Source organism: Podarcis liolepis (assembly GCF_965112155.1).
Source record: "Podarcis liolepis genome assembly, chromosome: 14".
Classification (NCBI taxonomy): Eukaryota; Metazoa; Chordata; class Lepidosauria; order Squamata; family Lacertidae; genus Podarcis; species Podarcis liolepis.
Genome location: NC_139569.1, coordinates 23,934,326 through 23,950,689, shown reverse-complemented (window position 1 = coordinate 23,950,689; position 16,364 = coordinate 23,934,326). Strand labels below are relative to the sequence as shown.

At 46.5% G+C, this 16,364-nt stretch overlaps 1 protein-coding gene across 2 annotated transcripts in view; it reads right to left on the bottom strand.

Moving 5' to 3' along the window:
- Positions 1–1,332: 1,332 nt before the first annotated feature.
- SYNGR3 (synaptogyrin 3) overlaps positions 1,333–16,364 on the bottom strand; it is a 35,439-nt gene continuing 20,407 nt past the window's right edge. For both annotated transcript variants that reach the window (XM_083474034.1, XM_083474033.1), the window contains exons 2-4: positions 15,033–15,270; positions 12,263–12,405; positions 1,333–7,994 (exon numbers count right to left, since the gene is read on the bottom strand). In XM_083474034.1, coding sequence (XP_083330160.1) covers positions 7,785–7,994; positions 12,263–12,405; positions 15,033–15,270 — 591 coding nt within the window. In that variant the 3' untranslated portion in view covers positions 1,333–7,784. The remainder of the gene's footprint in view (positions 7,995–12,262; positions 12,406–15,032; positions 15,271–16,364) is intronic.

Sequence of the window (16,364 nt, the reverse complement as noted above, 5' to 3'; positions counted from 1 at the left end):
CAGGTAAAATCTGTCCCACCAAAAAACAACCCTTCACATAGGAATTGGCACATGAGGACAGCTAGTTTAGAACCCTCCCCCAAATCCAGGTTTGCAGGAACATTTATTTTGCATTGTGGGTGGGAGAGGCTACAAATCAGTCGTGCCATTTCCACCAGCCAGTGGTATGAAATGGAAGAGTCCAGGCCCCTATTGGACCACCTGCTGAGCTGCTTGTCCAAACTGAGATTTTTTTTCCAGTTTATCTGCCACCTTGTTGTAATTGCTCAAGGCTTGATGTCAGCAGCCTTTCACTTCAGTATTTTCAAGTAATTATTATTTTAAAGATCTTATATCAGGATGTCTTTACTGAATCCACCTGGCTCTTGCTTGACACAATTTAGGAGCAGTTCTGCACAAGTACTGCTGGAATGGGGGGGGGGTGTTACAAGAACTCCCTGTTTGCTTTAGAGGGGTGGAAGAGATCTAAACCAGGCTTCCTCAAACTCGGCCCTCCAGATGTTTTGAGACTACAACTCCCATCATCCCTGACCACTGGTCCCGCTAGCTAGGGATCATGAGAGTTGTAGGCCAAAAACATCTGGAGGACCAGGGTTGAGGAAAACTAAGAATGTAGGGTACTTTGGACCTTTCCATCACATGTACAGAGTATGTTGGAAAGGAAGGCAGGGTCATGTTTCCTGTGGCCCCACCAAACACGGGAAACAAATACACACACTTCCCACAAACATGGGAAACCTGCAGAGTTAAGACTCCTGGTTATGTGGGAGAACTATGGCCCCTTTTGGATGAAACCAGAATAGCTTACCAAATGTTCTCAGTGATCCTTTGATACATCTAGCTGTATGTCTGTGCTCATTGTGCCCATCAAGAAGTAGTTTGGGAGGCCCCATGTAGCAGGCAGAGTGGTCTCCCCCAGTTCTGTCTCCTCTGGCTTATTGAAGGCAACCACAGGCATCTCACCTGAGTCCCATTGGAAAGAGTGAAATAAAACCAGGCAGCTGTTCTTGGCAATTGTCTTCCCCTCTTTTTCTGTTTTAAAGTGCAGAAATAGTATGAAATTGAACATACAACTGGCTCTGACTCACAAATAAGTTTCCAGCTCACAAATAAGTTTCCAGTTTCTAGCTGGTCTGCTGTGGTTAAAACTTCTCAACTGTTGGGGGCTTTAAAAAGCCAATGTCTGTCATGTGTCACCCTGCCTGGTTTAGATTCTTACTATTTCTATCAGCTATTTATAAGCATCCTTTAGCTGTTTCAGTCACCCACAGGTCTCTCTCTTCCTTCCCCCTTTACACTTGATCCAGCAGAATGTCAAGAGGTCTTGAGCTATTCATTTGTAAATGTTTATTGAAAAATAAGTTGCAGTTGGTATACAGACAATTAAAATAACACAGTCACAGAGTGATGCTTTGTCTTTCCAAAATGTTATATCTATCTATCGTTATATATACAGACAAAAATAGAACTATAAACATTGAAAGCTCCTATGTTCACACAGTTCACTTTTCTACCACAGTGCACGTTGGGTCACTAACAACTGCAACTTTTTGTTGTGTGTTTGAAGCAGTCTGCTTTGGAAGGGAGGTATCTGTATGTTTGGTATCCTATTAAAAACGATGAAAACGATGTGAGGTCAAACTGCATACTTGCAGCAAAATGAAAGGGAGGCTTCCTTCTCTCTCTCTCTCTGTACTAAAAAGGTATTATTGGGCCTTGCTCACCCTGAAAGGCTTTCTCTGTCTCTGTGGTAGCCTCTACACAGTCTATTAAAGGCAAATGAGTGAACCTTTGAGCAAAATGAGTTTCCCCTGCCTGTATATTGCAGGACGTCAAAAGAGGCGAAGGGGTTTTCATAAAGATGCTCTGTATTGGAATGGAAGGAGCAAAGGGCTTATAGGTAGCTGGAGTTAGCCTGGTGAGAGTTAACCTGTTTCTACTCCTGCAGCATAAAGACTTGGCAAACATTAAGTGATCGACTTTGCCGTTCTGTGTAGCACTTGGAGGATTAGGTGATGGTGTTTCCTCATGGAAGGGAAAAGGGTGTCTGTGAGACTGTAGTAAGGCTTCTGACAGCCCCACAGGAGAAAGGACAGAACTGGGTTAGGCCACACCATGATTATTTCCTTAAAAATATGATGGAAGAGGTTGCTGCGCTCATCTCTACAAGCATGGCTTAGAAGACGTGAGATGGTTTTCTGCGGCCGCAACCAAGCGTGACAACTTTCTGCTCCCGGCGTAATTAGAAACTTGGGGCATGTTACTCTTATTTTGCTCTAGCATGCTAGTTGCAGGATGCTCGACCAGGTGACTGCAAAGCCAGTGTGGTGTAGTGGTTAGATTGTCACACTAAGATATGAGAGGCCAGGGTTCAAATCCCCACTCAGTTACACAGCTCATTGGGCGACCTTGGGCCAATCACTGCCTCTCAACCTAACCTACCTCTCAGCATTGTTGGGGTTAATTGAGGAGGGGGAGAACTATGTATGCCACCTTGAGCTCCTTGGAGAAAAAGGCAGACTATAAATGAAATCAGTCAATCAACCAACTGCGGTCTTTCAGCAGACTGATGTGGGCCTCTTCTAGCCTGAAGCAACTGCATGTTGAGCTTGCAGCAGTCAGGACCAGAGCTCTGGCTCTATCTGGATTTCAGAGGAGGATGAGGTCAGCCAGCCTTCCTCCAATTGCACTGAGCAGGCGTTTGCCATAAAGCATGGAACCCGTTCCCAAAGCCTGCTTTCTTTTGTGCAGTGGGGCTGGCATGTCATTAAATGTATTTCCTGCACTTCACCAGCAATGCTGGGTTACAACAATTTAAAATTCAGAATTAACAACAGTTAAAAAGAAATGGCAGTCACGGGAATAGGGTGGGCCCTGAAAATACACCCTGGGTGTCAAAAGTCAGCTTTCACCACAAGGTGTTGGTTTGACAAATAATCCTGACTGCTTTTTAAAACAGGTGGTTGTCGCAATGGCTCTAGTCAAGGCTTTTAGATGTGCTGGGTGGAGGCTACTGGCACTTTCCTCTTCAGGGTAAACTCTGAGCTGTGATTTGCCCTGAGTGCCAGAAGCAAGCTGTGGCACCTTCACCCCAGCCATGTGAGTTTGTGGTCCCGTTGAGATAAGAGGCAGCTTTTCCATACTCTGAGCTGTTGTGCACGAAGAGCATTGATGGCAGTGCAAGGCAAGCATTTCCAAGTTGCAAACAACCCCTTTGGGCACACCAGAAAGTTATTTTGACACATTTTGAGTGCCTGGATGAGCATCACAAAGGCAGCACAGGTGCCAAGGACTGATGGGGTTTGACCAGCTCCACACCCCTTTGTAAAAGTACCCCCTCTCCCCTTTAAGCCGTGGGTTAATGGTCTCTGGCAGAAAGATGGATGGGAGATAAACACTGAGCACCGATCTCAAGAAAAACAGGAATGGGGCAGGGGGAACTAGCAGGACAACTTACCAACAGCTCCTACTCATTATCTACCATGTAATCTATAAGAATGTATTTTGGTTAGAGCTCTGTGTACCCAGTTCCTCTGACGAGTCCCTGTTACATGGCTTGAGTCGCAAAACAATGGCTGAGTGCTGATAGGAGCACATGGAAACAAGGAGAGCGAATGCTTTTAATGCCTCCGGCAGCGGCTTTTTGCTTTAATTGCAGAGTGGTGGCAACAGGCCAAAGTCTCATTGGCTGGTTTACTTAACTTGGCAAACCTACGCAAAGGTTCAGCATGATAATTTGAAAGACTTAAGGATTTCGAAGCCCAGTCACACCCAACTAGTCAGCTCCCTGCCTTTTCTCCAGTGGTAGGAAACAAAGCAAGTTATTTCTGGATGTGCAGTTTGTGAGCCTCACCTTGATTCGACAGATCCTTGCTAACCAATTCACCAAGTGGATGCCGTTTTCACCACCTATTTAGGGGGCCCACAGCTTTCTCTACTGGCTTGTGGCAACTATTTCCCCCTTACAATGCCAGACAGGAAGACCACTTGGGTGCTGGGTTTGCCCAGCAACTGCAATCAGTGATACATGCATGCCACCTGATCTCTTCAAGGTATAGACAGGTTTGCCTACTGCATCATCTAACTAGCACTGCCTTTAAAGCAAAGGCTTTCCTTATTGGTGCAAATGGAATGTGTCATCCCAAAACATCCAGGTTGAGGAAGTCAGAGCTACAGTTACAAGAGAAGCACCATTTGCATTCAGGGGATAAATTTAAGTAGCTGCTACACTTTTTTACAAACAGGATGTGGGGAGAGAATATGTTTTAGGATTACAGTAGTGGCAAAAGAATTCAAAGGAGAACCACAACTTGCCAGCAATATTTTTCCTGGCAAAAGCAGGTGAAATCAGCTCATTCATCTATTACTTGTCAGCCTGGATAGTTTGCCCACACAATAAAAAAAGGACTGACTGGCCAATATATAACTTTAGCCAAGTATATATTATTTTCCTGCTCATCTATCCCTCCCCCCCAAAAGATAAGCTTGTAGATTATCTAAATTTGCCCCAAATGCCAGTCCCCTCAAGAGTCCTTCCTGTTGGCCCAAGCAGCAAGCACCTTTGCCACTCCAAACTGAGAACCCCAAATCAGCTTTGGGATGGAGCCTGAGCTTCACCAACCCCTGCTGACTTCTGCACACCTTTTTCCAAAGTATGCAGGTGAACATCAGAAGAGCCTGCTGGATTAGGCCAATGACCCACCTAGTCCAGCACCCTGCAGCCTCTTCTCACAGTAGCCAACCAGATGTCTCTTCTGGGAAACCTACAAGCAGGACCTGAGCACAATGGCGGCAGCTCTCCCCTCCTACAGTTTCCAGCAACGGCCATTCAGAAGCATTGAGGTCTCCAACCATGAATGAAGGCAGAGCTTAGCCATCGTGGCTAGGAGCCATTGATAGCCTTCTCCTCTGTGAAATTGTCCAATCCTCTTTTAAAAGCCATCACTGTGGAAGGAAGTTCTATAGTTTAACTATGTGCTGGGTGAAGAAGGTAGGCATTTGTCTTTAACCTAAAGCAGAGTTGTGGAAGTAGGGGCCCTGCAGATGCTGTTGGACAATAACCCTCATCAGCCCCAGCATGACAGTGATTAGGGCCTTACATTAGCCTTCTCCAAGCTGGCGCCCTCCAGGTGTTCTGAACTACAACTCAGCCAGACTGGAATGGGCAATGGGAATTAAGGTTTCTGAAGAATCAACTTCACAGTGATGCTGGGCCAGTATCTTACCCAGAGCTTCCCAAATACAGGCGAAGGCGGGGTGGGGGGGGAGTATTTTGGCTTTTCCATCAATGGCCCCGAAGTCTCTTGCGCTTGTCCTTAGTCCTGTCTAAATGACACAGCTTTGTATAAACCGCAGTGCTAATCGTGGGGAGGTTAGGAATGGGTTGGAAAGGAAGAGAATACAGATGTAGGCATTGAGGTGCATACATTCAAAATTGTAATATAGAACACATTAACACTACTGACCAAGGCAGTTCTACTAGTCAGACAGAACGTAATCTCTTTCTTTCTCTTTACAATTAATACAAGGATACTCTGAATGAATTTCTTTATAGTTAGAAAAAATACACTTTACTGAACAGACATTTATTTCACATATACAATTGATTTAAAGAAACATTTAAATGTATTATACTTTTGTGACTTTCTGTGTGTGTGTGTGTGTGTGTGTGTGTTTTTGTCTGCCCTCCCTCCCCCCCCCCACCCGAAAAAATATTTAGACACAATTTTGTATACTGCTAAAATGCCAGTGTTCTCTCTAAGGAAAATATTGCTACAGTTCTATGTGTACCCTGTATTAATACCATTCTCTGTATCAGTGTAAACCCTATATAGGTCTTTGTCCACAAGGCTGATGGCCTTCCATTGTAAAATCTGAAAGACTGAAATGGGACACTCTTAGTTCCAGCCAATTTGGCCACCTCCACGGAAATGTTGTTTATCAAACTGTTAAGGGTATATGTCCACGAAAGCTTCCTTGCACATGCAGCTCTCTCTTACTGGATTGGGGCCCTATCTTCATGGTGGGATTTCAGAGATCAAATTTCTCCAGAGTTACAGCTGAATGAGAATGGCAGATTATCGGGATCTGCCTTAATATAAAATAATTTACATCTTGCTGCTGAAATCACTTTAAAAGGCAGCGTCGTTATATTTCAGTTCACTTACCCATCTTCTCATAGTTTAAATTTCACTTAAGCCCACTCTCTTTGTAACCGTTAAGCATTACTACATCTTCATGGGAATTTAGCCTTTTCTCTCTGGTTTCTGACTTTCAACTGTCTTCGTTTTCTCTTGTCTGCCACAGTGAAACTTTTCACCCAAGCTTTCTTTACAGAATAAGGCTGGAGCTTTTCCCAACAAATAGTGTGATGCACGTTATTCCACTCTGTGCTCAAAATAAAATGGCCTCTACCAGACACAACCATTTTAAAGGGATAGCGTGGATAATTTTTGGTACTGAAGGGGCTGCCAAAATGGCCGCATACTGATAGCGGTGGGATTTTTATTAAGAAAAACCAATTAATGGATGCCATCTTGAGGCCAACCATGTTGAAAATGGCCTGTCACAAGAAGCCTCCACTCCTGCTGCCATTCCCTCAACAGACATATTTCTTCCTTTCCACTTCCATCTTTTTCCAGACTGCTTGAAGTGTGTTCCCCATCTCTGAGGCAGAGGCAGAATTGGTGGGCTGGATCACACTCCTCATGAGGATACAATGAGGACCCTAGCAGTTAGCAAGCCCTATTTTTAGACGACAGCTGAGCTATTGAATGCTACATATCCCCACTGCTAGGAGACTTTTAAAGGCTGATGGCCTGACAGTGTGACTGTTTCCCCACCCCAGAGCAGTAATTTTTGTGTAAAAGGTGTACAAAAATGATTCTTGCATCAAAGCCATTTGGAAAAGAAAGAAAAAACTTCCTGCGGTACCAGAATCACAAAGCTAACACAGCTAATACAGAAGGTTTTTCACTCATTTAGCACAGGAAATATGCCAAGTACATAACAAACACACACACAAATGAAATCAACACAACCATTATATTTGGTTTTAAATTTGGCACATTCCTTTTGAAAACAGTCTTCCCCAACTGGGTTCCCTCCAGATGTTTTGGACTCCCATCAGTTCCCACTGGGGATTATGAGAGTTGGAATCCAAAACAACTGGAGGGCAAGAAGGCTGCTTTAAAACTACCTTTTTTCTAGGGCTATAGAGCAAGGGAATAAAAAAATAGGAGAGGATGATCTGGAAGGTTCCTAGGATGAAGACAGTGGGAGCAATTTTCTGGATTAAGCCCCGGAAGCACAAAATAAAGCATCAACTTATCTGTGTAAGGAGTGGGACGTCTCTTAACAGGCTGGGCTATTGCCAGCTTCTGTGTGCGAATTGAGGAAAAAAATGCCACAATGAGCCAATATCGCAGGGATGGCTCACAAAGATGGGAGTTGGTAGCAACCATCCTAACGTTTCATGCTTAGAGGGAACACTGTTCTTTTTAAAAATAATAATAATCAAAAAATATCCTCAGACAGGTAAGACAAGAACCAATACCACTGTAGAGAATTCACTGCACCATTAGTTAAGAGTAAGTTGAACCCAGTTACGTTAACTTGCCACATTAATTTTTTTGTTTTTAAAAAAGAAAAGGTACTTTAGAATACACTTGCAACCAACCAGTTGACTATACTGCACCATGAAAGGGAAAATTGGCCCATTTCTCTGGGTCGGGTTCCCATTTGCTATACAACCTTGAGGGAGGGAGAGGACTTCCTCCTGCCCTTCAATATGCCGGCACCTGGTAGCCCTTTGGACTGGTGTCTAGGGTCTCCGAGAAGGGGGGGCTCTGGTAGGTTTCTGTGCTCTCCACGCCGCTGCCGGTGGGGTAGCCTGGGTAGGCCGCGCTGGGGTCGGTGGGGAACTGGTCCGTGGCGAACAGGGACATGTCGGTTCCCAGCCGGTATCTTTGGAGCGCCTTGAGGGCCAGGGCAACCTTTTGCGGGGAAGACAAAGGTTTAGGTCAGCAGCTCCCAAAACATTCCCTCAACTCATCCCCGGTAACCCCCAACCCTGTAATAAAAAAAGGGTTGCTCGGATTGGTGGTTTGCACAACCCACTAAGGAAGATAAGGACACAATAAGGTTCAAAAACAGTAGCGAGCGCACATCTATTCAAAATCCAATTACAGTGGTACCTCGGGTTAAGTACTTAATTCATTCCGGAGGTCTGTTCTTAACTTGAAACTGTTCTTAACCTGAAGCACCACTTTAGCCAATGAGGTCTCCTGCTGCCGCCACGCCGCCAGAGCACGATTTCTGTTCTCATCCTGAAGCAAAGTTCTTAACCTGAAGCACTATTTCTGGGCTAGCGGAGTCTGTAACCTAAAGCGTATGCAACTTGAAGCGTATGTAACCCGAGGTACCACTGTAAAATTATTTAGTTTCATTAATTCAACAAAACTGACAAACTTGATCCAGCAACACAAGCTTTTCAAACTCAAATAGTCAGTTATGTTGTGAACCGCTGTGAGATCTATGGATAAAGGGTGGTATACAACTTGTTTATACAAGTAGTTGTTGCTGCTGCTGACAAAAACAAACCAACCCAGATGTAACATTTGGGCCAGATGTGGAGAAACTCTGGCCCTCTGGATGTCGCCAAACTACGTAAGGACCTAAGAGCCTGCTGGATCAGGCCAATGGCCCGTTTAGTGCATCATCCTGTGATCTCACAGTGACTGCCTCTGAAAATGGAGGCAAAGCATAGCCAACTACGGCAACTCTCATCAGCCCTAGTTGGTATGACCAAGGGTCAGAGATGATGGGAGTTGTAGCTCAGCAACATCTGGAGGGCCCAAGGTTCTCCCCACACACCAGTTTTAGGCAAATACTGACACAACATGGACAGTGTGATGTATCTAGGAGGCTTTGCATAACCAGGAAGGCAGAATCCCATCGTGTAATTTGCAAGGTGGGGTCTAGCACAGAGCAGACTGGAAGGATGAAGCCTTTCGAGTTCCTCAGGTCAGTCTTCCATGCCTCCTTTGCCAAAAATGTCCCCCATCTTTTTCTTTTTGAAAGGATGCATGTTTAAAACGCAAACCGTGCAAGACACAAATGCTGCAATGCTTCCCTTCAGATCAGAGCATTCTGTTAACATCTCCCTTAGCAGCTCCTGACAGTATGAAAGGGGAACAAATCCGAGAGCGTTTGCTGTTAACTGTCAACACCCCCTTGGAGTGGCTTGAAAAGGCAGGCAAAAGCGGGAAGAGGATCTTGAAAGGCAACATGCCACATCAGATCAAAACACGGACTCCTGCGCCGCATTTGGCACCTCCTGTGGAATCCGGCACATTTTAGGACATAGGAAGCCATGCACTTTGAAGGTGCTTGAATGTCTGGTATGGATGTGACCCATGTCTGCTTGGCCTGGAGAAGAGAGGATTGGCTGATGGAAGGAGGGGGAGATGGTCACCTTCTTTGGATTCCTGAAGCGCTGTAACATACAGGAGGACAGAGACTTCCGAGGCTTCTCCAGCGTCTACTGAGCAGCTAAAAGGACAATCTTATGCCTGTTCATGGGGCTATTTTGCATAGCTCAGTGATAGAAAATCGACTTTGCATGCAGAAGGTCCCACGTTTAACCCCTGGCATCTCCAGGTAGGGCTGGGAATGTTTACAGCCTGAAACCTTGAAGAGCCACTGTCAGTCAGTGTGGGCACTATTGAGCTGGATGGACCAAAACTCTGGCTTCCTAGGTTCTATAGTTCAGTGAGTAGGGCCTTGCATGCAGAAGGTCCCAGGTTCTATTCTCAGATCCGAGGGTAGGATCCCCAGGTCTGAAACCCCAGAGAGTTGCTGCCAGTCAGTGAGGGAAGTACTGAGCTACAGTAGATGGACCAATAGTCTAAGAACGTAAGGAGAGTCTTGCAATTGAATTGGGCCAATGGACCATCTAGTCCATCATCTTGTTCTTATAGTGGGTAACCAGATGCCTCAGGACTGGAGCACTTTCTGCCTGACTCCTTGGAGAGCCACTGCCAGCCAAGGGCTGCAGACCATCCTGAGCTAGACGGGTGAAGGCTCTGACTCAGCATAAGACTGCTTCCGCTGTCACTATGTATTTAAGGGGATTGGCTATAGCTCAGCGGATGAACATTTGCACTGCATGCAGAACGTCCCATAATGCCAAGGTCGCAGGTTCAGTCTCCATATGGGACAGCTGCCTATTCCTGCATTGCAGGGGTTTGGACTGGATGAACTTCAGGGTCCCTTTCCAATTCTATGATTCAGTCCCCACACTCTCCAGGCAGGCCTGGGACAGACTCCTGGTCTGAAACCCTGGAGAGCTGCTGCCAGTCATTGCAGGCATTCCTGCGCTAGATGGACCAGTAGTCTGATTCAGTATAAGGCAGCTTCCTGTGTTCCTACGTCATAGCTCAATGGCAGAGTCCCCAATGGCATTTCCGGATAGGACAGGGAGAGACTGCAAGGCGGAAGCTGGCCATTGCTGGCATCTAAATACTGAGCTTGAAGGACCAATGGTCTGACATCATACAAGGTAGATCCTGACATTCCAGTTGAATCAACCCTAGATTCAGAACCATGAGGACTGGAATCTTGATTTATTCCCAAGGGATGGTTCTTAACTCCACGGCAGAGCATTTGTTTGGAAAAGCAGGAGATCCCAGGTTCGGTTTCCAACAGCATCTCCAGGTAGGCCCTCCCTTTCAGTCCCAGGCCCTTCCTAGTTCTGCTGGATCTCTCAGCAGCCTTTGATACCATTGACCATGACATCCTTATGGACCGTCTAGAGGGGCTGGGAGCTGGGGGCACTATTATATACAGTGGTTCCGCTCCTTCCTCCTGGGCCGTGTCCAAAAAGTAGTGTTGGGGGCTCTCACTTGTGGGGTGACTCGGGGTTCCGTCCTCTCCCTCATGCTTTTTAACATCTATATGAAGCCACTGGGAGAGATCATCAGGGGGTTTGGGCTGGGTGTTCATCAGTATGGAGATGAAACCCAGCTCTACCTCTCTTTCAAAACAGAACCAGTGAAGGTCCTGTGTGAGTGCCTGGAGGCAGTTGGAGGATGGATGGCGGTTCACAGATTGAGGTTGAATCCTGACGAGACAGAAGTACTGTTTAGGGGGGACAGGGGACGAGCAGGTGTGGGGGACTCCCTGGTCCTGAATGGGGTAACTGTGGCCCTGAAGGACCAGGTGCACAGCCTGGGTTTCATTTTGTACTCACAGCTGTCCATGGAGTTGCAGGTCAATTCTGTGTTCCAGGCAGCTGTCTACCAGCTCCATCTGGTACACAGGCTGAGACCCTACCTGCCCACAGACTGTCTTGCCAGAGTGTTGCATGCTTTAGTTATCTCCCGCTTGGACTACTGCAACGTGCTCTACATGGGGCTAGTTTTGAAGGTGACCCTAAAACTACAGGTACAACTACAGCAGCCAGATTGGTGACTGGGAGTGGCCGCCGAGACCATATTACACCAGTCCTGAACGACCTACATTGGCTCCCAGTACATTTCCAAGCACAATTCAAAGTGTTGGTGCTAACCTTGAAAGCCCTAAACGGCCTCGGCCCAGTATACCTGAAGGAGCGTCTCCACTTCCATCATTCAGCCCGGGTACTGAGGTCCAGCTCGGAGGGTCTTCTGGTGGGTCCCTCACTGCGAGAAGCAAAGCTACAGGGAACCAGGCAGAGGGCCTTCTCAGTAGTGGCGCCCGCCCTGTAGAACACCCTCCCATCAGATGTCAAGGAAAGAAACAACTATCTGACTTTTAGAAGACATCTGAAGGCAGCCCTGTTTAGGGAAGTTTTTAATGTTTGAAGTTTTATTCTGTTTTCAGTCCTCTGTTGGGAGCCGCCCAGAGTGGCTGGGTATAAGTAAAATATAGTGGTACCTCTGGATACGAACGGGAACCGTTCCGGAGCCCTGTTCGCATCCTGAAGTAAACCTAAGACACAACTGCGCGTCTGCGCATGCGTAGGTTGCGTTTTGCTGCTTCCGTGCATGCACATGACGTCATTTTGAGCATCTGAGCATGCACGAGCGGTGAAACCCAGAAGTAACATGCTCTGTTATGTGCGGGTCACCGCGGAGCGCAACCCGAAAATATTCATCCCGAAGCTACTTCAACCTGAGGTATGACTGTAAAATAATATTATATTATTATCATCATCATCATCATCATCATCATTATTATCACTACTACTATTACAGGATCACCACTGGACACCAAAGCTTACCCAGGAGATGATGGAGAAAAACGAGAAGGCAATGGCCGCCCTGGCCGCATCACCTGCGAAATGTGCTGCTTTGCTCGATGGCGTCCTCTGCCACTGGTTGGCCAGGAAGCAGAAGCTCACAAACCACAGGAAGGACCAGAACCCTGGTGGGAGGAAGCAAAAAAAACCCACATCAGGTCGCCCCAGTACCACCAGAGTAACAAGAGTCACTGTTCTCTCCCTCTCACATGCACAATACACCATTGGCACAGAACCTTGTCAAATGTTAAGCAGCATTATTATAGTTCATGTACTGTATATCCACCTTTGGTAGTGTACGTGGTTCTTCCCTTCCTCACAACAACCCTGTGAGGTAGCGTAAGCTAAAGCCAAGTAAGGTAAGGTAAGTAAGTAAGGCTGAGAGATAAGGACAAGGTTGAGCTTCATGGCTGAGCAGAGATTTGGGTCTCCCAAGTCCCAGTTTCGGCGTCCTTAACCATTACACCTCTCCTCAGGCCCTCATCATCCCTGTCTGGGTCTTCAAGCGCAGTGCCTTTTATTTGCATTCTGATGATTCCATTATGCTGTCTGTATCCTCATGCTGTAAGCTTCTCTGGGTACACAACCACAGAATGACATACAGTGGTACCTCGGGTTACAGACGCTTCAGGTTACACACTCCACTAAGCCAGAAATAGTGCTTCAGGTTAAGAACTGTGCTTCAGGATAAGAACAGAAATCGGGTTCCGGCGGCGCAGGGGCCCCATTAGCTAAAGTGGTGCTTCAGGTTAAGAACAGTTTCAGGTTAAGAACGGACCTCCGGAACGAATTAAGTACTTAACCCGAGGTACCACTGTACAAATAAAAAATTATTGCAATTAACAGCTGCAGGGCAAGGAGCTTTCCACAGCGTGGAAGTTATGCAATTTGTAAAAGGCATAGGAACTCCCCAAGGAAAAATAAGTTGGCTAAAGCACAGCGGTAATGCATACTGGATGTCCTGCTCGAATCCTGGCCATCTCCCGTGAAAGGATCAGGTGGCAGCGCTAGGAACGGGCAAATCTGTCAATTTCAGTTTCTCAATTTTCCAGCCTTAACTTCAGTTCTTCGCATTTCCATATCCATTTGCAGTTTCCCCTGAAGTCCTCCAGCATTTAAGTATCCTCATATACACATGTTTATGTGCGATTTCCCCTAAAACCCGCTTGTTTGCAGGGCAACTTTCCCTAGTGTTATGCATTTCTTCATGTTATCTGCTCTAATATATGCATTTCAGGCACACTTTCTAGTACAAGCAACTTTTGTACACAACACTTAGCAGGAGAACTGCACTGCAAAATTTGGAGAAGTATGAATTTCAAAGGATGGCTGGGCTTCCGTTTATTGTTTCAGGAAATGAGAATTAGGTAGGTTTGTCTTTTTATTTATTTATTTCCCAAAACTTATATAGTGCTCAATTGGTGTGTTTTTTTTAAAAAAAGACATTGAAGTGGTTTATGAAAAGAACAATGTAATCATAAGTGGAATAAAGAAAAACAACTATTTAAAGCATTCAAAAAACACTAAGCGAAAACCAGCTAAAAACACTTGACAGCCTTCTACATACCTGGATGGGCTTGCTGAAACAAAAATGCTTTTAGCAGGCACCGAGAAGAGTATAATGAAGGCCCTTGCTTGGTGACAATAGGCAGAGAGTTCCCAAGTTCGGGTGCTGCCTCACTAAAAGATGGATTTCTTACGAATGAGGAACGAGTGTTTCACAGCACTTCAAATGCAAACTGAATTGAATTTCTCCCTCATGCCTAGAGAGTAATGTTGCCCCTTTCTCCCTGAGCCACCGGGAAGCTGCTTCCAAACAGATTACACGATACTCTGCTGGAGACGTCCATGGTGTGATAAGCGTATGGCCATTTCATAATACCTTACTTGTACGTTACAGCATCACCCTCCCGGGTACAGTTAGCTGTCAAAGCGACGTCTCTGTTGGAAACACCGACACTTAAGCTTGATTTAAGGAACAGCAGAGTCCGTTAAAGAGCACCAGGCTGCATATGCTCCACCTTCACTACAACTGGCTCTGTACTGTGGATTCAGCACTGTGAAGCCACCACAGTTAGGAGGAGTTTTTAAAGACCTGCAGCTTAAAAATCAGGCTGCAGCTGCCCTGCAAGCGAATCTTGGGGGCAGGGGGGGGGGAGGCGGGTGTGTTGACTTGCCTTGTGCTTCCCTAAGCTGGTGCCCTCCAGATGTTTCGGCCCCAAACTAGAGATGGGGAGAAATTCGATTTGCGTCACATTTAGAGACCCGCCAACTTAATTCGTAATTTCTGAAACAAGGTGAGAACCAAAACAGAAGCACCTTTTGAAATTCGCACTTCAGTTGCAATACAGTTCTCTAGCCACGGGATGTGCACAAAGAGTCAAATACTAGGGGGAAACACGCGTCAAAATGCTTATTTTAGAGAAGATAACATGCAGAAATGCATTAGAGTAAGGGAAACTGCTTTGCAAAAGAGGCGAGTTTTAGGCAAAATTGCAATGCAAGCAAGTATAAAATGTACACTGCTTTCAGCTCCTTGGAGCAAGGAGGGATATATATCAAATAAAGGAATAAGGAATCAAGTAATAAAAAATAAGCAATCTACAACTGGGCTGGCAAGTGCTGATAGGAGATGCAGTCCAAAATGGCCGTGTTGGGTGGGGACTGCTGCGAGTTGTACTCCAAGACATCTGGAGGAGGGGCTCAGATTGGGGAAGACTGTCTTCAACAAATCCCACCCCACAGGTCCTACCTGAGAAGCCAAGGTCAAAGAGGACAACGCGTTTCCTGTCCTTCACGCTGCTGATCTGCTGGAAGTAGAGGTCCACTACCAAGAAGAAACTGCAGGCTAAGAAGGCAATGAGGCCAATGGCGATTCCATAGTTGCAGGCGTCATCGTTGTTGTTGTAGACACAGCGCAGCACCGGACTGCTGCCATCGTTGACGTAACCCTCGTTGAGGATGGAGCCAAAGACAACGATGGAGAAAACCTGAACAGAGGATTATTATTTTGTTGTGGGGGAGGAAAAGGAGGAACAATATTCAACTGAAAGCTCACCTCTCCCAAGATCAACCATTTCAGGCCCCTACGGTTGGGAGGGGAGACCTGTTGGTGACGCCGCTGGGTGTGATCCATGACAGGGACTTCTTGGTGGTGGTTCCCTGTTCACAAAATGCCCTCCCTGGAGGGCTGCACCTGTCCCCTTTCCTTTGGGCCCTCTGATTTCCGGTACTTTCCACATTCCGCTTTCCGGCTCTCGGCCTGCATTGGCCGAGCAGCTGCAGTGTCACGGAATGCCCACAAATATTCTAACTTCTGAGTGGTACACAGACAGTTACAAAACAATGCAGCTTCTGTGACAATGAGAACAAAAAGGCTGGTTTATTTCATCCAAAGCCCCCAGGCCTGCAGCAACGTGGGGTGGGATATGCTTTTGCAGTGGGATGGAAGAGCGAGGGCTTGAAAGCTGCATAGGAAAAGGGCCTTAAAGGGTAGGTAGTCAAGAAACTGAGGAAAGTTCCTCAGGAAAAAAGGGCCAATGAGAAAAATGGGAGGTGGGTTTAGGGGGAGGAAACACACAGGCCCTGAGGACAGGAGTGACTTAAAGTTGTTGGCAGGAAGGAGGTGGAGGATGGGAAACTAGGGAGCAAAGAGACTGCAGTGTGCATGCAACCAGGGTGCAAAACACTGGTGTGCATGATGTTCATGAGAACACCAGAAGAGCCTGCTGGATCAGGCCAAATTGGGCCCATCTAGTCCAGCATCCTGTTCTCACAGTAGCCAACCACAAGCAGGATTCAGTTAAAAGAGCCCTCTCCCTCCTGTGGTTTCCAGGAACTGGGATTCAGAAGCACTGCTGACTGTGACGGTGGTGGCAGAGCATAGCCATTGTGACTAATAGCCGCCAGCAGCCCTCTCCCTCTATGAATTTGTCCAGTTCTCTTTTAAACCCATCCACATCGGGGGCCATGACTGGCTCCTGCGGAAGCAAGTTCCACAGTTTAACCACGCACTGTGTGCAGAAGGACTTTCTTGCAAGCTACAGTTAGCAAGGAAAGGGTCCATTTTTCCTGTATGGCAAAA